The sequence below is a fragment of the Apium graveolens genome, chromosome 6 (assembly GCF_009905375.1).
Source record: "Apium graveolens cultivar Ventura chromosome 6, ASM990537v1, whole genome shotgun sequence".
Lineage (NCBI taxonomy): Eukaryota > Viridiplantae > Streptophyta > Magnoliopsida > Apiales > Apiaceae > Apium > Apium graveolens.
In genome coordinates this window covers 228,947,521-228,971,408 of record NC_133652.1, presented here as the reverse complement: position 1 = coordinate 228,971,408, position 23,888 = coordinate 228,947,521, and the positions used below count along the sequence as shown (strand labels likewise).

Sequence of the window (23,888 nt, the reverse complement as noted above, 5' to 3'; positions counted from 1 at the left end):
GTTTGTGAATGATTTTCCTTGGTTGTTATTCAATTTTGCTAAAATATCTTGATAAAGTGATGACAAAATTTGCTTATGTCATTGCTTGCATCATTCCTTTCCCACATGTCACAATCTCATGGTGTGAGGGTGTCTTTACTTACAATCACATATTTTAGCTTCTCTTGGAAGCTTCCTTCTCATGCTACTTGCATGTGCTTGCCCCTTGGTCGTTTATTTATTTTACGGTTCACTTAACTCTCGTTTTCGTTCGTTGTTTGAGGGATCATATCCGGGATCTTATTACTTGGGTTCCCCTAACCTTTCTCAATATTTTATATTCCTTTTATGATCCTCTCTTATAATCTTTGAATTGAAATCTTTTTCATCATGTTATCTTATACTTAATTTTTTCGGTATCTGGTAGATTTTCGGGAAAAATCAAAGTGTCTGAATTCAAATTCAGACGATCTTTACATACCCTCATATACATTATGGAGTGCTAATATGATCTCAGAGTATCCATTAAAGAACCCCTTCATAGGGTGGTCTGACAATTTTTATTAATCAGCAATATCAGCAAAAGTTACTATTCATCAGGATTTCAAAAATTTCCAAAAATTGGGGTTATTACAGTCTCTCCTCCTTAAAAGGATTCCGTCCCGGAATCAGATAGAAAATGGTTGGGCATACTTTTCTAGCATTTCACTTTCTAACTCTCAAGTCAATTTCCCACATTGTGGTTCTACCACCAAACTCTGACTAGTTTGATAACCATATTCCTAAGCACTTGTTACTTTTTGATTCATAACCCTCACTGGTTGCTCCACATAGGTTAAGTCTGGTCGGAGGTTTACGTGTTCATATTCCCCTATGTGTCTCGCCTCTGGATCATACTTCCTTAACATTGATACTTGGAACTTATTGCGAACTTGTTGCAGGTTCTGGGGTAGGGCTAGTTCATTTGATAACTTCCCAATACATCTTAATATATCCAAGGGTCCAACAAATCGTGGACTTAGCTTTCATTTCATTCCGAACCTCAATAATCCTTTCCAAGGCTTTCCAAGGGGATACCTTTAACAACACTAGGTCCCCTACTTCATACTCTCTGTCCTTTCGTTGTCAAATCAGTATACTTCTTATGTCCATCTTGGGTTCCTACCAGCCGTCCTCTGATTAGATCTATTATATCCTTTGTCCTTTGGACCACTACTGGTCTGAGCATCTTGCGCTCTGCAACATCATCCTACCATAAGGGAGATTGACATTGTGTTCTCTCAAGGATCTCATAAGGCGACATCTCGATACTGGCATATGGATCTCATAAGGCGACATCTCGATACTGGCATATGATCTATTGTCGTATGAAAACTCAATCCGTGTTAAGTGACCATTCCAAAATTCCCTTCAAGTATATTACACAGATTCTCATCATAGCTTCTAGCGTTATAGCCTCTGTTTATCAATACCCATTCTTTTCCGGTTCGTAAACGTTACTATCTTCTGTTGCTAATATTATACTGGTTATACTTTTGCTCGTTAGCGTTCTATAACCTTTTAATAATCGCGTCAACCTTAGTATCACGAACGCGTTAGAATCGGAATACCACCGCACTGATACTACTTCCTTTCGAGCGGCTTCCATATTTGAAAGCTTGATTCATCGTATATAAGTAAAAGAATTTATTGAGAGATTACTTTGATCATGAACACTTGTTCTATTGTATAGTAAGTACAGAGGTGGTCAGCCTTTAGTACTTGACAAGCAATTAAACAACATGTGGTATCCTACTAGGCTTCTATCACACAGATAGATAGTCATTCGGCAATACCTCCCCTTTTTGGAAGGGTTGTTCTTCTCAGCTTACATGAAATGAAAAGGAGAGAAAAGAACGAATTGAAGAGAATTGAAACGATTAAACTTAATTTGTAGAATGTCGTTAGCATGTTTACAAATTAAAAACTAAAAACTAACATATATGTTGAGTACAAAGTTGACAAAAAATTTTGAATTTTATTTAAATAAACTATATGTACTGGTCTTTATTATTACTGAATTCAGTAATAACTTACAATTAACTTACTCAATTTAAAAAGATAAAAAATGCATAACTGAAGTCAGAATGACTTGCAATCATAATATACAATAATGTAAAATTTACATTATTGTTAATATTAAAGTTGATTTAAATGAATAATATTAGTTTTTGAAATTTAACGTATGTATGTATGGGAAAATGTTAGTTTTTTATTTACACTAATGTTAACAAAGTAAGATTAAGTTATATGTATGTGTGTGTTATCATGTAAATTATTGTATGTTACATCTCTTAGTAAATTATGATGATTTCAATTATTTATATGATAAATATCTTATTTATGTACATGTATAATAATTATTAATATTTAGTGAGACAATTGATTACTTAAATAACATGCATTTATAATTATTCAAAAATTAAAGTTCTGTAATAAATAAATTGCTATAATTTATATATGGTATTCACATTATTATTATTGACAAACAATCCATATCTATTTTTTACGCAACCGGGTATCAATCATGGTTGTAACATAAAAATGAATTATATATTTTTAAGACTTATTATTGATATCCGTGATTTTTTTCAAGAATTTGAAAGAAAAATTATAATTATATCGTTATTTAAACTGTTTTTAAGTTTCTTTCATTGCGACTCTAATATTACTTCATATAATAATTTGATAATATTATATAATATTCTCTTAAAATTAAAAAAATTTAGTTCGATAAAGTCTTATAAATATATGAGTTGAACTGGTTAATTTCTTCAAATTATTGAACAATATATATTTGTTTTCCTTAAATAATATAAAATACATTGAATCAAATGCTACAATATAGTATAAATATAACTTTTATTTGAATAATTTAAAATATTAAAATAATTCAAAATATGTCTACAATATTATCTTGATCAATGAATATTGCTGATCTAAAAGAACTCTTTTTAAAAAGCTAGTTTTCTTAAAGTGAAAAATGAAAAATATATCGATTTAATATATCATCGTAGTTTTAACAAATCTCGTGAGATCTCATTTCAAATTTCAAATATTCTTAAAATCGGGACAAATCCCAAAAATAATAATGTGTTACCAGTGAATTATGTAATTTTAATATAAATAATTAATTGACTTGATCCTATAAATACCTCAAACACATTAATTTATATTAACATAAGATATTAAAAATTTCACATTAAAAAATTCACATTATTGGTAAGATATTCTCGTTGAGCTTGTAATTTGAATTTACTAAACGTAGAATGTGACGATGTTTTTCGGCCCAGTCATGTAGTCAAATTTCGAGTATTTTTGGAACAATGGGTCAAGTTATAAAATGCATTGACTCATTATAATTGGAACTTATCTAATTATGTAATACCAGTATAGATTATTTATATATAAGCGATCTATTTTCAATATTTTTTTAAAAATTATATATGAACATTTTAATTACTTTTTATAATAAAAAATGTTAAAAATATATGAGATATATTTTCAAACTAAAAAATGATTAATAAATAAGATAATAATCCATTTATGTACTATGCCTAATTTTATATCTGGAATTCAATTTTTTAAAATTAACTGTACAAATATTCAACTAACTATCTTTTTTTTTGCGGAATTCAAGTAAGTATCTTTAAAGTTAAATAAAATATTCATTTAGCACACTTACATGTTACGTGTATGATAAAAAGCACATGTGACAATATGGTGTAGTGGTAAGAGGTTGTATGGTTGAATGAAATAAGTCGAGTGTGATTTCCACTTACCACATTTTTTATATAAATATTAAAAATATGGGTAATTTAGTCTTTTCAATAAGACTTTTTAATCTAATGAATATTATAGTCTTGTTCTCCTATTATTATATATAGAATAGATGTATGTAATCAATCTAAGCTAAAATGAGTATTAAAGTTTTTTAATGTGAATATCCCATGATTATATCTTTAAATCCACAATTTTGTTAAAAAATACCCCTAAAAATACACTATGTGCTTATGTAACTTTCATAATGAGTTGGAAGGCATTTTTCTTCGTTTATTCTTATAAAATTTATTTAAAAAAAGTATAAGTATGCTATTAAAATACACCGGATACTTAACTTGCCCAATTAGATTAACTCAGAGCAAGTCATATTGTCCTAAAATAAAATTTGAGACATTTAGAGCAATAAATGATCCAGCAATGTTCTAGTGGTACTTTAAAACAATAGGACATTCATTACATACTTTATTTTTGAGGCACTATTGTGTATTCCCTAAATCATTTATTTTAATAAAAAAATATGTTTCCCTCCCTTTTTACACTTCTCTCTCCTCTTATTATTTACTTTCCCTCTAATTATAATCCAAATATATTATTATCTAAGTAATAAGGCACAAGTATAAGATAAGTTGTTGGAATTGATTTGTAAATACAATATCCTAAATCACTAAAATATTATATTTTATTATATCTATGAGGCAATTATTAAGACATTGTTGTACTTCCAGTCAGAGACATATTAGGGCACCTGTTTGGCTCCATCCTATCGAGTGCCATGCACACACGCGGCTTATTGGATTTACTTTAAATTTTATAAAGAGAACCGCTAGCTGTTTAAACATTTTTAAGACAAGTATGTTTTATTAAAAAACAGTTGGTGGAGCTTGGTTGCTTATGTCCTAATCTTTGCTGAAGATGACCAACTTATTGTATAGGTAATTGTGCTTAATAATTATTTAATGTTAATTCAAGCTAACACTCGTCACCCATTACGCTACAAAATATACGCTGAATGTGATGGCTTAATTGTTATATTATGTGTGAATCTCATCATTATAATCAGTTGGCATAAAAATATTAGCAGTGCGGCTTCCTCTGTGTATATATATTATCTGATTGATTTACTAGTACTTATATGAAGTCGGAAATTTAGTTTTTATAAAAAAAAATTAACTAGAAGTGTATTCAAATCAGATTTTAGAGAATTTAAAATAATTCATTGATTTTGAATGATTGTTGCTGATTTTTGCTGATTTTAATTGTAAGCAGATTTTAGCGGAGTTTTTGAATAAATCTCGTAGAGTTTTGCTGATTTGAGTAGTTTTACGAATCCATCAAAATCTCTTGAATTTTACTAGGATTTCTAAAAATATAAAATACACTAGCAAATTAATCAAAATCTACAATTTTATAAAATACAAACAAAAATTATGGACTTTTGAAAACCGACATATTTTAATGGATTATTTAAAATCCAAATTGAAAACCATCAGATTTTAATGGACTTTTTAAAATCTAAATTGAATAACATTATATTTTAAAAGATTTTTTTCAATTCTTATTGAATACCATCAGATTTTAAAAGATTTTTTAGAATTCAAATTGAATAACCTACCATTTTCAAAATCCAAAAAAATCCACTAATATATCAATTGAATACGCCCATCTAATACAGTTATTTAAAAAAAAGGGTAATCCCCCACCCCACAAAAGATTGCGATTTATTTATTTATTTGCTAAATAACAGAAGACGAGATTGCTAGGGGTTTGAATAATGTAAAAACAAAAAATGAAGTGTTGGTGTTTAGTGATGAATTAATTGGTGTAGAGAATATTTTGTGCATGATTAGGGGAGTGGTAATTGTATAATTGGAACAATGGAAGTAATCGTTAACTGCATGTCATGAAAATAAAAGAGATGATAAAAATTTGAAGAAACTGGGTGAGTGTTGAGGGGGCAGTTTCTATGGGCCAACAAACAGAAATTGACATGGGGGAGGGGTGGGGGGAATCAGAATCAAGGGGGATTGACTTTGCTGAGCGTTGAAAATTGAGGATGGGGGTGGTATTAAGTTTAACAAAACAATTTTAATCAGGGGGGTGGGATAATAGTATTAGATGAGTGGATGTGATTAGGTCAGTTTGACATTGACAAATGGAGATGTAGCCCGCCCCGTCTGCCTGTACATCTTTTACACCCCCCCCCCTCCCTCTGCACCTCTCATGCCTTTTGCACCTAAGATTCTTCTGGGAGATCCATATACTAGTATTTCTCTACATCTATATTATTATTACTCAAGTTTGTCTTATAAGCTTAGCAAATACCAGATGTTTGGAAAATTTTGATAACTAAACTGGGCTGTAATTAGTATCTTAATTTGGTTTACAAGGATAGGGTCTGGAAACCCTCTTACTTATTTTACTGGAGTTTTAGTCAAGTTGTACTTTTGGTTCTGAAAACACCACAAGGATGCATGATTCCAAACTATTATGTATAACAATACCAACAGCGATTCAACATGCAATTCACTCTTTTTCTATTTCCTCAACGTAGAGCTGCTCACTTACAGAACATCAACCTAACCTATATAACTTAAGAGTTACTCTTTAATGATTAATTAACATATTAATCTATCTATCTTCCATGTACTCTTCCACACATAATTTTAGGTGCCAATATTATTTAACTGAGTTAAACTATTCCCGCGGATATCTGCAAATCCATGGACAACCTCATCACTTGTAAGCATTATAGAATAAGACTACTATGTAAGTCAATATGATAGAGACCGACATCTTGTTTAATTAATCAAATGCTTCTTTAATGCAATTTATTATTCATTCTCTCAGCTAGTTCATAACCAATATGATACCACAGAGATGGTTCTTTTCACACCTAAATTAATCTAAGCAGCATTTTACCAGGCCCCGTGTACATAGTATAAATAGTAGCAGCAGCAAGACAGAGCACTCACCATACTCAAACACGGCCTTATAATGGAGAGAACAGACTCATCTGGTTTTCCTATGGCACATGTTGATCAAGATTATAGCTTAGTTGATTTTACAGACGGAGCGAATTTCGAGCAGTTCATTGCTTTAATTCGAGGAGAAACTGCTGAGCCTAACGTTAGGTTTTGTCACAATTTCCTTGATTGTGATCACATTAATGGTTGTACAATCGATGATCAGTCACTTAATAACCAGTTTGACCCTGGTTTTGGACTTCCATTTGATCATTTCAATAATCTTCCTATAACAAACTTCCCTGATCCAAATTCTCTTCTCAGTTGTATTCCCAACAATTGCAAAGAACTGAAACAAGTACAACAGGAAGAAGATGAAGAGAATGACGCGGAGGAATATTCTTCTGGTAATATGACAACTACTACCACGTCTACGCAAACTAAGAGGAGCACCAAGACTGATCGATCCAGAACTTTGATTTCAGAACGAAGGAGAAGAAGTCGAATGAAGGATAAGCTCTACGCATTACGTGCTTTAGTTCCAAATATAACCAAGGTATGAATATAGGCAAAATGTAAATGTGAATAATTTTTGGTTTCTAGGAAAATTTGGTATTAATATGGGAATCAATGCATGCAGATGGATAAGGCCTCTATTGTTGGAGATGCTGCATTATATGTGCAAGAGTTACAAATGCAGGCCAAGAAGTTAAAGGCTGAAGTTGCAAGCCTAGAGTCGTCATTGACAGAAATGGACAAACAACGAGGCTTACATGACACTGCACACAAGAATCAAGTTACAAACCTTTATCCGGTCGTAAAAAAGATATTGCAGGTGAGTTGTACTACTTATAATCTTAAGAAAATGTGATCCCGGATCATAGTCATTTTAACAAACAAATTAAGGAAAAGCTTTTAATTCTTTCTGGGGATTTGGATATGCAGATAGATGTGTATCAAGTAGAAGAAAAAGGATACTATGTACGAATAGTGTCCAACAAAGGCCATGGAGTTGCAGCCTCGCTATACAAAGCTCTTGAATCTTTCTCTAGTTTCACTCTCCAGTCTTCCAACTTGGCTACTCTTAATGATACTTTCTTATTCACCTTCACTTTAAATGTAAGCTCCCTGTCCTTTTACTTAAAAAAAATTAATATTTTGTTTACATGGTGTCCCGTGGTCAGTAAACTTCACTCAATCGAGATTTAACTGTTTGGCTAAAAACTACATGTCTTAAACTAAGTTTATTGTGAAAACAGGTTAGAGAAGCCGAATTGGACATGAATTTGCCAAATTTGAAACTATGGGTAGCTGGAGCGCTGCTTAACCAAGGATTTGATTTTAAAACATCTCCTATTGGTCTAGCAAATTAGTGTTTGGTCATCCAGCTGAGATCGTCGTAATCTCTTTGCTTCTAGTTATCTTAATCAACAGTCTGTGTATGTTATATTTTTGTTGTTAAGCATGGATGTTTAACTATCTCATGTAACTCGTAATTAGATGTAGCTTAAGCTTCCGTTGTACATCACTATATACTTGTGATATTAAGTGAGAAGATTATGATCAGTCCGATGAAATAAAAACTTAATTTTTTCATTGACCAGCTTTGTTGTATCAACTGATAAAAATAAGATATATATATATATATATATGCCCAAGAAATTTATGATCATTTCAAAAGAACGAGACAGGATAATTAACTCAACGTCCAAAGCGCAAACATGAAAAACAGTACTAGTAAAAATTAAAGCAAGATTACTTAACATGTTCAGAACAATGTTTAGAAATCAGCCTCATGAGTCATGAGTGCTATCTGTAAAAATGAGCTCCTAAATAACAGCAACAAGCCCCCCACCAATAAGAGGTCGGGCCCCGTATATCCAATGGTTAGTCCAGTCCCAGCTGACCAAATGACACAGCAGGGTTCATTGATGCCCCAGTGAAGGGGCCACCAGCTAGATTATTGGCTCCCACAATGAAACCAATGTCAGTCGTGCAATTGTTCCGAGCTCTCCTTTTCTTTGGGTACATAGCCCAAATGTCATCACCATCCCCAACACCAACGCACTCCACACAGATACACCAGACAAAGCAAATGATGATGTTATCTGCGCTAATATTTACTAACATATTTAAGATATTAATTAATCTATACCCTTAATTATATGTTTGATCCATGCGGTCAAAAGTTAAATTAGGATTAAAAAAAAATCACCTGTTGAATTTACCGAGTTTGTTTACTATCATGATTATTTTCCAAATAAGGGTATTGTACTAACCAAGACACTGGTGGTTTAATTAAGGAGATAGCAAGCAGCAGTAGAGCCAAGCAACTGGGCAATAATGTAAAGAATTCGTGTAACCAGCACTACAAGAAAATAAGGTTAAATACAACTGCACAAATACAACCGGAATCAAATATAACCATATCTGGTTGAATTTAATAGGGCCCGGCTAAATTCAACCGCACGCAGTCATATTTAAAAACTTGTATTTAGGCGGTTGAATTTAGAAACAATTACAACCGACTAAATACAACCGCAATCAATTACAACCGGAAACGGTTGTATTTAGCCGCGCGGCTAAATTCAACCTCTTGCAGTTGAATTTAGCCTCTCCTAAATTCAACCGAACAATTACAACCGGGACCTTTTACAACGGCAAACGGTTGAATTTAGCCGCTCTAGAAAAATTGGAGGGAAATTATGCCGCCAATGAAATTTTCCCGCCAAAACAGTTAGAGGGAAAAATTGGAGCCAAATATCAGCTCAAAATTTTAAAAATAATTTTCTAAAAAAAATCTGAAAAATAAAATTAATATTTTCAATATTGTTAAAATATGTAAATAGACAATAATATATTAATTCTAGATCTTGTAATTAGTTTTTAATATTTTTACATTAGTTTAACGATTTTTGATTATTTTTACAAAACTTTATTGTTTTGTAATTTATTTTGCTAAATTCAACCGCAAGTGGTTGGTTGTCTATAATAAATACAACCGCTTTTAGTTGAACATTAAATACAACCACTTTCGGTTAAATTTCTAAATACAACCGCTTTCAATTAAATTTAGCCGCCTGTTTATCACAACTTAATTCGGTTGAATTTAGGATATCCATTTTAGCAACCCTACTGCCTCTTTCTTTCCAGCAGCCGCAATTCTTCATCCTCTCCCTTCTTTCACCCCATTTTGCATTCATGTAATCATCCATTATCATCAAGTAAGTAAAATTATCGATTATTTTTTGTTGTATTTTATGAATTTTATAAGTCATTGTTTTTTTCATAATTGCATACCTTTAACATATGTAGAAATGATTTGATTAATTTGAATTTGTTCATAAATATCAAATAATTGTTGTGTACTAACTTTATTGATAGGATGATGATACATAGTGTAATATGTTGATATTATTTTGTTTGACAAACAATATATTGATATTGTTAGTGGTAAATAATTACGTATATGTCTGCATTTGTAGATGGCATTCGATCGTAGTTGGATTGGTCGTAATCGATTTAATGAGGCAAAATATATAACGAAAGAATATAAAGCTGGAGTGGATCGTTTCATTAAATTTGCTATAGAACATGGTGAAGAAGAAGATAATGGTCTTATAAGATGTCCGTGCCAAGATTGTCGAAATAGGTATTTTAAGTTGCCTAATACCGTGAAAATTGATTTGTATCGACATGGTATCATGCAATGGTATACTATATGGGATTGTCACGGGGAGAAAGATATATCACAAGTCGAGGTTGGAACGAGTTCTAGATACAGAGACGATGACATGTATGATGCACATGATGATAACGATTTTGAGGATTGCGAGAATTCTGAAGAAGAACCAAACGAAACAGCAAAATCATTTTACAGGATGGTGAATATTGCTTCTGAACCAATTTATCCAAACAATGCCAATTTTACAACATTGGAGTTCTCAATGAAGTTACTTGAGTGGAAAAATAAGCATAATTTTAGTAATAATGGCTTTGATGATTTGCTTCATCTTATTGGATTAGTATTGCCTAATGATCATAAATTGCCCCAAAAGTACTACACCATGCGAAAGATGATTAAAGGATTGCATATGCAATATGAGAAGATTGATGCTTGCGAGAATGATTGCATGTTATTTTACAAGGAACATGGTGACAAGACAAAGTGTGATATATGCAATGGAGACAGATACCAGAAGCAGAAAGATCCTAAAAAACAGAAGATTCCACGAAAAATCTTGCGTTACTTTCCTATTACCATGAGATTGCAGCGTCTATTCATGGCCGAGACTACTGCAAAATGTATGAGATGGCACCATGATAGAATTGCAATTGGAGGTGAATTAAGTCACCCATCGGATGGAGATGAATGGAAACAATTTGATCGGAGATTTCAAAAATTTTCAAAAGAGATTCGAAATGTAAGACTCGGGCTCTCTACAGATGGATTTGACCCTTTTCGCGACAAGCACGCGAAGGAGTATACAGTATGGCCCGTGGTAGTTGTTGTGTACAACCTTCCTCCCTCTATGTGTACAAAGGCTCCATATATGTTCATGCCTCTTCTTATTCCTGGGCCGACAGATCCAACCAAAGACTTGCATGTTTATCTTAGGCCATTGATTGATGAATTGAAAGTGCTGTGGAATACTGGAGTTGAAACATATGACATGTTCTCACGTACAAATTTTATCATGAAGGCGGCACTTTTGTGGACTATTAGTGACTTCCCTGGACTTGCCATGCTTAGTGGATGGTCCACCAAAGGTAAGTTATCGTGTCCAGTTTGTATGGGAGAAGTAAAAGGTAAACAACTCAAATATGGTGGGAAAATAAGTTTTTATGGCACTGCTCGATATTTTTTAGATGCAGATGATCCTCTAAGAAGGGGTACTAAATTTGGAAGTGTAGAGAGGCGATTAGTTTGTGCTCGACATTCAGGGGGGCGTGCAAAGGTGATGTGTGAGCAAATACAGTTTCCCCCTTCGGGAAAGTCACATAAGAAAAAACCAAGAGATTATGGGGTGACACATAATTGGACTCATTTTTCTCCATTTTTTGAGCTTCCATATTGGGAGACACTCAGCCTTCGTCATAATATTGACATTATGCACACAGAAAAGAATGTCTTTGATAATATTTTCTACACAATTCTTGGTGATGCAAAGAAGACCAAAGACAACACAAAGTCAAGAAAAGATTGTCAAGAATTAGGTGTACACCGTGAGTTATGGATTCGAGGTGATGGCACCGAACCACATGCATCATATACACTTCCAAAGGAACAAGTTCATAAGTTATTCAAGTGGATTGTCTCATTGAAACTTCCAGATGGTTATGCCTCAAATATATCTAGGTGTGTCAATTGGGCAAAAACTTGCATTCGTGGTATGAAATCACATGATGGTCATGTCTTCATGCAAAAATTGTTGCCTATCATTTGTCGTGACCTTCTTCCGAAGCATGTAGCTGATCCTATCATTGAATTGTGCAACTTCTTTCAAGATATATGCTCTTCAACTCTCAAATACTCAGATTTAGAAAAAATGGAGAAAGATATAGTGAGGATAATGTCCAAACTTGAAACGGTCTTCACTCCTGGTTTATTTGATCCAATGGAACATTTGCCACTACATTTAGCAACAGAGTGTAAGTTGGGTGGGCCAGCTAATGGGCGTTGGATGTATTTTATTGAAAGATACTTGCACAATTTGAAATTGAAAGTAGGAAACAAAGCTCGAGCGGAAGGTTCAATGGCACAACGCTATATTGAGGAGGAATGTGTACACTTTTGCACATTGTACTTTGATTCCAGAAATGGAATAATGCATAATAAATTGAGGCGAAATGAGGCACCTCGAACGTTTTATGATGAGGATTTGTTAGAAGTGTACACATATCCAACACATCCTAGTCTTCGGACTAATGATCGAATGTTGAGTGGTGATGAATATGAACTAGTGGCATACTATGTTCTTATTAATTCGCCGGAGGTTGCAAAGTACTTGCGGTATGTTATTTATTTGTATTACTTTTGCATTTATCCGGATTACAATATAGTTTTTTATTTTTAACTTGAATATGCAGTGGATTCCAAAAGTTGGTACAACAACAATACCCGTATTTCAATGATGCGGAAAATGAACAATTTCAAAAAGAACAATTTAGGGATTGGTTCGAAAGAAGGGTGCGCGTTATATTTACACATGCACACATATTTACAAACGTCATATACATTATGTTTCTCATATATTATTTGTAGGTACAAGATGATGAGAAGCTCAAGATAAAATTCATAGACCTAATAAGAGGTCCGTTGAATAAAGTGGAGTCTTATAAAGCATGCAAGTGCAATGGTTACAAATTTAATTGCATAAATACTAATGAGCTCACTTCACCAAATTCCGGTGTAATTGTCATAGGTGAGAAATTTATTTTTTCTTAATATCCAAGTTCTAATTTCTCATTACTATTTGTTTCCAAATTTAATACATTTATAATTGTAGGGACTTCTTATGAAGAAAGTTATGGAAACTATTATGGGAGAATAGAAGAAATTTTAAAACTCTTCTATCATAATGGACAAAAAGTGATCGTCTTTAAATGTCATTGGCTTGATCATACAAAACATGTCAAAGTCGATAAACATCGGATGACAACCGTGGATGTGAAATCAAAACTAAATATCGAAGACGTGTTTGTGTTGGCTAGTCAGGCCCATCAAGTATACTATGCACCAAATATTTTTAATGCGAAATCATCATGGTACACGGTTCTAACAACAAAGAGACGATTAGTTGATGAAAGTGTGTCAACTCAAGAAAAAAATACATTCATTGATGATGTTCTGCAAAACAAAGTTTCAAATGCTTCATCATCACACGTCGAAAGAGTTATTATTCGTGATCCCTCAAATTTCTTCATTGACTTGAGAATGTTCGAAAATGATTATTCAGTGGATGAGAATGAGGAAGAAGAAAAGAAAAAATGTGAGGAAGACGAAGACGAAGACAACAATGAGAATGAAGATGAAGAATTAAGTGATAATGATGATTTAGTGTAATTTAACAATTTTTATGAGTAATAAAAAGTTTGTCTATTAATATAGCTTCTTTAATTTGAGTTAAGTTAAATATTTCTTATTATTTATGTAAAATGGAATGATATTTTATTTTGTTAAACTAAAACAGGGGATTTATGCAGAAAGGCAGGGGAAGTGAGAGATTATGGTCAATTAAATTCAACCGCATTATGTCAAAAATAGTCCCGGCTAAATTCGACCGCATCGAGTCAGAATTAGTCCCGGGTAAATTCGACCGTATTTTATCATAAAGTGTCACGGCTAAATTCGACCGTCCTCTGTCATTTATATGTTTGATATATAAACAGATTTATCCCATTTTCTGCACTTTTCATCGCCGCCTCATCAAACATAAATTAGGGTTTCTTATTCTCTCTTCATCCGATAAACACGGCTAATAATTCATGGCTGAAGAAGGATCCATGGCTGAAGAGGGCTCAAAACTATTCGTCAGACAGATAATACGTTCACAGGTCTCTCTCTCTCTCTCTCTCTCTCTCTCTCTCTCTCTCTCTGCTTCCGGCTCTCTATATTTATATATATAAACCCTAATTTAATTTAGGGTTATATTTGGGGTTTTCTATAATTTATTGTTATATTTGGGGTTTTCTTTAATTTGGGGTTTTCTTTAATTTGGGGTTTTCTTTAATTTAGAGTTTCTTATTCTATAATTTATTTTTAATTTTTTTTGCTACATTACAGATGTGATTAGAAAATGTTGTATACTTTGTGATATTAGCTGTTTTTAGTTTCTGTGAGTAAATTTGTAATATGACTTTACGTGTTTCTGTTTTTAGTTTCTGTGTGTTTTAGAAAACACAAGATATTGTTTACATATGATGTTTTGACTTGGTAATATGACTTTCGCCCTGTTAGTTTTATGTTATTGGGATTGTCCAAGATAACTCCCAGTTTTCAGTTCATGGAAATAGAATGGTAGGTCAATTATAATGATTTCAATTCCCGTGTTGTTTAATAGGTGGTTTGGGCTGGTCCTAATGCGCGGAAGCGGAAAAAAAAGGATAAAGAGAATAATGATGATGAAGAAAGTTATGTGGAAGGGACTTATGAGGAGGGTGAAAGCAGTCGTAAGATTATATTTGAGAGGAAAAGACGAAACTGTTCTGAAGGGGACTATCCGAGGAAACCGGCAAGAAATGCAAGGCCAACAATTCGTTTTCTTCATAACGAGAAAGGGTAAGAGATTTTACGAATATACAGTTGTGAGTTATAAAATTGAGAGACATAAGGCATATTACCTAGCTCCTGCTACTCGTGAGAAATATTAGTCTTAATCTAATATGTTTTAATTATTTGTTACAGCCTCCTGGAAAATACACCCAAGAAAACTCTTGGGCACATTTTTCGGATGAAATTTGATGATCAAACTATCTGGACAAGGGGAGCTTCACGTGAAGCTTTTTATAGCTCGTGTATCAAGAATTTTAAAGTAAGTAACACCTATATTTTTTTACGTGAAGCCTTTACTGCCATTTATACATTCTGATAAAAACATTTTAAAGTAAGAGTCATCTATTGTTCAGATGATACCTTGTTCTTTTCGTAACAAATTTATATCTTCACCAGCCTCTTAGTATACTAAATTGTCAAAGTATAATTGTACTGATGGGCTAGATTTAAATATGGAAGCAGTCAGATGGAAAAGCTTGTAGTTGTAGTCTTATAGACAGTTAGATGGAGGCAAATCATTTGATTTTGGGTTAAAAAGTCCACATGGCTAGTTCAGTTATGGGAGAAACTTTTTCTTTTTTTGTTCTTTTGTTTCTGGATAACCAAGTACCTTTACAATTAGTAGCTAGAAAAATGAGACAGGTTTTAAAGAATTGTAGGAGCTGTACAATAGCATTACAACTCTTGTTTGATTAAACATTGTAGAGGATGGATTAAAATTTACTCTGCAAACTGCTGAGTTGTATTCTATTTTGATTCAAGGTTTATCGATATTTATAGGCTACAAGACTGTTATCCCAAATAAAAAAGTTCATGGCAGCTCATATTCCCTATTTAGCCATCTTCCTCCTGGCAGTAAATATCTGCATACAAATGAATTATGAGGGCATCCAATTTTTGCGTTATTAGTCCTGAGCCAGTCTATATCCGTTATGCTTGGTCTAAGCCTCGTGACAGTTAATTGTGAAGATAGATTGGTTGTATATATTGTTGTTAGACACAACACAACAAAACACAAGAAATTGTTTACGTGTGATGTTTTGACTTGGTAATATGACTTTTGCCCTGTCAGTTTTATGTTATTGGGATTATCCAAGATAACTCCCATTTTTCAGTTCATGGATATAGAATGGTAGGTTGATAAGTTCTGTTTTTTAATTAATACTATGCAATTTTATTTGGCAGGAGTATTATGTTTATCCCTTTCCTTATGATGAAGAAGACGGGGACGAAGTTGTGAGAGCGTATCTGCATAGAAATTGGAAGTCTTATCTCAGTGCAGAGCGGAGCCGACTCGTGGAAAAAGTGAAGCATCTCTTGGAAGCTGGATATACTGAGAACGATTTTAACATTAGGAACGAAGGATTGAAGCCCTACTACTACTCGCAGCGCACATGGAATTCTATTTGTGATTATTGGGAGGATGATTTGTTTAAAAAACAGTCTGAAAATGGAAAGAATGCCCGAAGTAAGGTTGAATTTGTATCTCGCAGCGGGGCCAAACCATTTCAGCAGAGACGTCAAGTAGTATTCTCTCTTGCAAATAGATTATTTAATCTGCATTTTAATTTTTAATTGCTTTAGTAACTGTTTCGTGAAATTTTTTCATATTATAGAAAATTAATGAAAAAAGAGAGGCTGAAGGAGAGTTGCCTATCTCTGAAGAAGAATTCTTGGGTATAGCGTATGATCCCACTCAACCAGCTGTGCAAGATCTGGAGGTTTGTAATTTATTTGTAATTTCTGAATTTACTTTCTTTTAACTGCTTATTTCTTACCAATTTTAAATTATTGTGTTCTTTATTTGTGATATAAGAAGGATTTCTTGTTTTCAAACCCTGCAGAAAAAACTGAAAAAGGCGAGAATTGAGTTGGCACCTGAGTTTGAGCTTATTGAAGAACCAGCATCCCCCAGTGCCCGAAGGGAATTCCATGAAAAGAGGGAGGTTATCGTGATGGCTAATGCAAGATCCCCAAGGAAAGGGAGGATCAACTTTCATCCCCAAGAAACTTTGGCTGAGCTTTTGGGCCCACGGGATGCGCTGCAAGTTATAAAGAAACAAAAAATGAGCAGATCTCAATCTGTAGTTGATGTTCCGGTTCCTGTTCCTGATGAAATATACAAGATGATGTCGGAGATCCTAGATGGAGTGTGGCAAATGGTTCTTTCTCTACCGACGCGTGAAGTGAAGCAGTCCGTTCTTGACGAGGAGGTGCGTAAATTAGCCCATTCTGCTCTTCCAGACCCGAGTCAGCAGTCACTGCACAATCATTACGTACGAGCAGCAAGTGGTTTGCTTGGTCCAATCTTGAAGAAGAATGACAAGATAATTGTAGAGGTAATATTTTTTCTTTTCTTAAATCATTAAGCTGATAATTATCATTTTGACGGTTATCATCAGACCAAAAAATATTTAAATCATTATAACTCTGCTATTTTCTTCTGGTCGAAACTGTACTTTTGTTATTTATGCATGAATAAATAGTAAATTTAACCAAACACATCTCTGATAATTTGATTACACAAATTATACAATTAAGTTATAAACTGGAGAATGATTCATCCATTCCCAAGGGACTGCTTCTGGACAGGCTGGTCAGGTAGAATTTATCCATTAGTTAGGAATTTTCTAGTATAAATGCTCATGGTAGTACTAGTTTGCAGATATATGGCTCACCATTGTTAAAAGTTGTTAACTAGTATTATGCATTACATTTGGTTCAGTTGATATTGTTCAGTTGGGATAATTCTGTTAGTTCAGTTGATATTGTATATCTTATAAGTAGTTTAAAATGATAATCTGCTATTTAAATCATTATAATAAATTATAATCTGCTATTGTATATCTTATAAGTAGTTCATCAGACAGAAAAATATTTAAATCATTATAACTCTGCTATTTTCTTCTGGTCGAAGTTGTACTTTGGTTATTTATGCATGAATAAATAGTAAATTTTAACCAAACACATCTCCGATAATTTGATTACACAAATTGTACAATTAAGTTATAAACTGGAGAATGATTCATCCATGTCCCAAGGGACTGCTTCTGGACAGGCTGGTCAGGTAGAATTTATCCATTAGTTAGGAATTTTCTAGTATAAATGCTCATGGTAATACTAGTTTGCAGATACATGGCTCACCACTGTTAAAAGTTGTTAACTAGTATTATGCATTACATTTGGTTCAGTTGATATTGTTTAGTTGGGATAGTTCTGTTAGTTCAGTTGATATTGTATATCTTATAAGTAGTTTAAAATGATAATCTGACAAGAACTACCTGAATTTACATTTTTCCATTGGTGAAGGTAATTTACATTTGGTGAAGGTAACTTACCTTGTCCTGGTCTGCTTCCGATAACATTTATCGCGGCTTTATTTTACTAATGTGCTATTTGTTTCCATTCTGGTAAAAGTATATTTATTGTACATTATAGTATCAGTGAATTCATGTTTCATCAGTAAATTCATGTTTTCGTCGGTAAATCCATTGGTCGTTCTACATTGGTGAAATTGAGATATAGTTGGTAGATTTCTTATCACGATATTACTTTATTTGTTATCATGAATTTTATTAGAGGGTTGGGTCTTGTTCTGTGAATACTAAAATGTGTTATGTTATATGTTCATGCAGAAAGCCTTATTAGTTGTCGGACACGATTGTCGATAATATGGTGAAATTACAGTTATTAATAAGTTGAAATATGCAGGAAACTGTGATGGCTGAGCGGGTTGTGAATAATAGCGGCAACAACGGAGATGAGGAACCAGGCAGAAATGAAGATGAAGACCTGGATGCACACAACTATCCGCTAATGTAGTAGGCTTTGTCATATTAGCCTGGTAATATCTACTTAGCTTTTTATGAACCAAAAGACTTGTTGTGTTTTAGAATTCTGCTCCTATTTTGTAAAGCTATGTATAGCTCTTTTGTTAAATTATATGGGGCGTGTAACCAATGGTCATTAAACTTTCTAATACTAAACATCGATGACCAAACTAACTAACTGAGCATAACTATAGCTAACCAGTTTAATGATTTTGAAGCAAGTGTTGATTTTATATGTTTTCGTCTATTATTTCATGTTGTCTGGTGCATCAAGGAAAAGATATGGCTTCTTCTTTAGGGGCAGTTTAAAACAGCATTATTTTTTTTTGGGATTTTGTCATGTAAATTCGACCAAAATCAGTTGAAAATAATAATCAACCAAAAACGGTTGAAATTGAAAATCTACTGAAAACAGTAGAATTTAATTTTTCACTAAAAGTGGTCGAATTTGATAAACAAGCATATATAGTTGAATTTAGCATTTTTGGCGGTTTTTTTCAAATTTGAACGAAAATTTGAATTCAAATTTATTGGCGGGATTTTTAAACTTAAATTCGACTGAATGTAGTTGTATTTAAGCAGTTGTATTTACGCGGTTGTATTTAGCCTGACACATTGAACCGGCTAAATACAACCGTTTTACTAAATATGACTCGAGCAATTTCCACCGGCCCAAAAACCGGTTGTATTTAGTTAAATACAACCGAAAACGGTTGTAATTAACTAAATACAACCAGTTTTTGGGCGGTTGTATTTAAGCGTTTTTTTGTAGTGCAGGGTAAGATTACCACCGATCCCCGAATGTAACAGCAGGATTAACGTGGCCACCAGCTATGTTGGCACCCACACAGACCGCTACAAATAGCCCAGATGTATGAGCCAATACAGCAACAATAAGACCGGACGGGGTGCTTGCACCACCCTCTGTGATCTTGCTAATTGCCATGCGTGAGCCTTGGCCGGCAAATACAATGATCAGAGTACTAAAAAACTCTGCTGCAGCTGCTGGGATGGCTTTCTGATGGCGGAACTCATAGTTATTACCGAAAGCAATTTGGTTGACAGGCATAGCCAGAAAATAAAGATATTGGATGGAGGGATTGAACTATTATGCACGGTCAATTGAGATTTATCAGTGTGCTACAATGTTGCATGAATATTGTGAAAGGGCTCATTTATACTACTAATATAGATGGAAGGGTCGAAGAGTCGAGGCAACTTTAGAGCAAGTCCAATGTAAAACTATAGTTGATCTTATAGTTGTAATATAGGATCAAAATCAAAAAAAAAATCAATTCCAATGTGTTGACGGAGGAATTTGGGAACAACAAAACTTGAGGTTAGTAGCCGGAAACAAGATCTGTGATGGCGGTTCTTTATCGGAAACGTGAACAGTAGTCGGTGGATCCGATGAACAGTACTGGACGGAAAAGATGAACAGTGTTTGGTGGTGTTGATTATTGGGGGCTTAGATTGTTTAGGGTTAGTGGTGGCTCCTTTGTGCTCTCGCTTCTGACCCCTTACAATGTGCCTACATACCCCTATTTATAGGGGATCAAGCCCACGTAGTTCTTGGAGAACAAGAAACCTAATGGGCTAAGATTTCTTATCCCGAGGCCCAATGAGAAACCCACTGGAAACCGTCTTCTACTAGCTTTAGGAATGTCCGCCGATGAGGCCCAACCACAAAGGCCCAAGGCTCGTCCACGGCTTCGAGACTTCACGGATGAGGCATCTCCCTGGCCAAGGATAACCCTCCGCTACCAGCTGTTTCTCTAGTCCGTGGACGCAGGTATAGCCGTGATTCACCCCAAATGTTGGACGCATCCTTGTCCCCCGATAAGGAGCCCCTACCAGATTACAGGACAAGTGATCCCAAGCTTTTGGGTGCAAAGTGCAGGATACTCCAAAGTCTCCCAACGAGGACACCCGTTGACTACAGAGACAGAACTCCCAAAGCACACACCAGATTTCACCCCACATCCCCAATGAGGACACCCATTGACTACAGGAGGAGGCCTTCAGTCCAGGCATACCCCTGGAGGTCTCTGACCACGGACACCGCCTTTCCTGTAGATATGCTACAGGAAGGAGTTCTTCAATAGAATACCTGCATCAAATAGGTTAGTAATAACATTCTCCATCTTCCTTGAGTCTTCCAGAGAACCCATCCAAGCAGCACATAAAAGTTGCATTAACATGTCAAGTAGAAGTTGAGGGCGCGCCCTGACATCTCTGCATATTGGCGCCGCCCTGTGTCACCAGCCCTTGGTCTCTTCTTAAATCATTCTACATCATAGGGCGCGCCAAAAACTATTCATCTTTAGGGCTCGCTCCAATTCTGTCCAAGCCAACGAGCAAGTCTACCAAATCAATCATGTCCAAACAATCCGCCCACGGAGCCTTCCTTGTCCAAGGCGCGCCCTAAGGCTCACTACACTACAGGTTTCAATTAAGAAATTTCTCTCCTTCTTCTCGATAACTGGGCGCGCCTCCTCCACCTGTTTGAGGGTGCGCCTTTAATACGGGATAATCACAACTGTCAATTCAGTTTCAGTCAATCGGGACGCGGTCTTTGAGCGCGCCTTCTATTTATGGAAAGTCAATTTCATCTTTTTCCTAGATTTCAGGCGCTTCTCTTTTAATTATGCTCATTTTATTAATCTTAATCTAAATATTGTTTATACCAATTTTTGGGCATAACAACTACCCCCCAAATTCCATATGCTATTGAAAATGGGATTGGAATTTTTCTTCACCTTTATTAAAATTTGTATAAACAAATCTTCCAATATTCTTTACAGGGCGTGCCCTGAATAGCAGAGGGCTTCTATATATATTCAATATTCTTATTTTCCATGCATTCTAGATTGATGCCAACCTTATAAGACGCGCCTTCAAGAGGGCGCGTCTTAAAATTTAAAATAATTTGAAACGGTTTTCCTTATTTTTCGGGAATCGTGACTGACATGATAGTTTTAACTGCTGTCCCTTTCACCTATAAATACTAGTCACCATCAGTCATTTTCATTTTTACTTTTTACTTTCTCTCTTACTTCACCCCCTTCTCCTGTCCAAAGTTCCACTACCGGCGGCACTACTCTTCTACTCGGAATCCTATCTCTCGGCCACCCTTTCTCCAGTTTTTTCCGATCATTCCCTTCTTCATTCGAAAAGGTACGTAAAGCTTCTTTCTTTTTTGAATTTCACTGCATAAATCCCATTGCATGCTACTTTGTCTCTTCAACTTCTTTGAATGTTCTTGAAGATATACATAAAATGGTGTATGTATCTGTGTATGTATATATAATTTCCAATTTTTACTGTCTTAGATCCAAAATTATTGAATTTAACCGCTAGACTGATGTTTTTGAGAATTCTAATCATTAGTACCCTTATGTCTTAAAGACCATCACTTATGACCATCTGTGCCTTCAAAATCCGCTAGCAACTTAGGACGCGCCTTATCTTTAGCTTATAATTTGTAAACAACCATAATAAGGCGGGCCTGTTTTTAGTAAAACTCATCCTTATGAATAAACTATGATTTTCTTTATGGCGCGCCTTCTCATGAGAGGGCTTGTTTTAGAAGGGAGCTGATATAGATCATAGGAAGTACTCTCCTCTTACACCCCACCTATCTATCCCATTTTCTTTACACTTTTGTATCTCATTCTTTCGTATAGGGCGCACCCTCAATATTTCTTTTGGTTTTCTTGACAGCTGGAAGACGAGGGCGCGTCCTCTCCCTTTCACCCTTTCAAGAACTTTCTCACCAATTTGGGGATTTATTCGCCCCCAAACACTTATTTCGATCCTCAACCTCCGAACGCCCACCACACTCCTGAATTTCTGAACTGGGTGGCGCGCCTTCTTCAGGATTCTAAAAAGGGTACCTTGATGGCAGATTCATCAGATAACTCGTCCACGGACAATACTCTATTATCTCGTAGGCAAGGCAAGCAGAAGCTGGTCCAAAAGGATAGATCTCCAATCCCAGATAGGACAGAGCTGGACGATGATGATTGGTTCGAGAGTTTGAATGCTGATAGATATAGGGGCATTGAGAGGGGCGTCAACGTAGGAGCAGGACCCTCTAAAGTATCCTATAGGACCGTATCTCCAAGTCTGTCTCCCCAACACACAGAGGGCGCGCCTAAGTCCCCCGTTTCTGAGGGCGCGCCTGAAGCGAGTGCGTCCCCTCTTCGCAATGAGGAAAATTTCTGTGATGAGGATTCCTTCCAATTTTCCACCTCTCCTGAACCTTCTCCAATCCCTTTCCACCACTGGGAAGTTTCTGATAGTGAATTAGATTTTGACTGGGATGAATTTGAACCGTGTACTGAAGCTGTTAAGAAGCGTTTTAGGAAGGAGCATGGGAAGCTTTTCTGCGTGGGCTTGTCCTCAGCTTGTTCAGACGAGCAACTGGGATGGCTTATGGAATTTTATGACATGGAGGGAATATGGGCGCGCCCTTTAAGCATGATGCGGCCCCATATTTTTAATTATGGAAAAAACTTTAAAATCCCCAGAATGGTGACCAGCCCCAAGCTGGTATCTTTGGGTATAGGCGCGCCCTTACATCCCTACCTTAGGGAAGTGATAAAACTGTATGATGTGGCCCCACTTCAGCTATCTCCCAACATCTATAAGTTTATCCTGGCTCTGTTTATCCTCTATATAGACTTGGGTTTCCCTCAACCGTCAATGGCAGAAGTTGCTTATTTTTTCAATCTAAGAAAATCTGACCATGGCTGCTACTATCTGGTGGTGGACAAGCAGCACAACAAGAAGGGTTTTTCCTCCGGCAAGCTTAGCTATGAGAAAGGTTGGAAGGAGAACTTCTTTTATCTGTATGACATTCCCAGAATAAGGATAAGATTCAACAAGTCACCGAGTAAGGGCGCGCCCTTTCGTTTTTTCCTTTGTGTTATTTCTATATTTTAGCTTTCTTTTCTCATCCTTATACTTTTTTCAGACAGACCAGCTTCAAAACCCCTTAAAGGCGAGCCCAAAAAA

General features: G+C 35.0%; 1 protein-coding gene and 1 pseudogene across 1 annotated transcript; one reads left to right on the top strand and one right to left on the bottom strand.

The window, feature by feature from the left end:
* Positions 1-6,785: 6,785 nt before the first annotated feature.
* LOC141668361 (transcription factor FER-LIKE IRON DEFICIENCY-INDUCED TRANSCRIPTION FACTOR) lies at positions 6,786-8,328 on the top strand. Its single transcript, XM_074475216.1, has 4 exons — positions 6,786-7,320; positions 7,405-7,599; positions 7,710-7,883; positions 8,024-8,328. Exons 1-4 carry the CDS (start codon positions 6,796-6,798, stop codon positions 8,135-8,137), a joined length of 1,008 nt encoding a protein of 335 aa, XP_074331317.1. The 5' UTR covers positions 6,786-6,795; the 3' UTR covers positions 8,138-8,328.
* Positions 8,329-8,557: 229 nt separating this feature from the next.
* On the bottom strand, positions 8,558-19,938 carry LOC141665771 (putative aquaporin TIP1-1; annotated as a pseudogene).
* Positions 19,939-23,888: the final 3,950 nt, after the last annotated feature.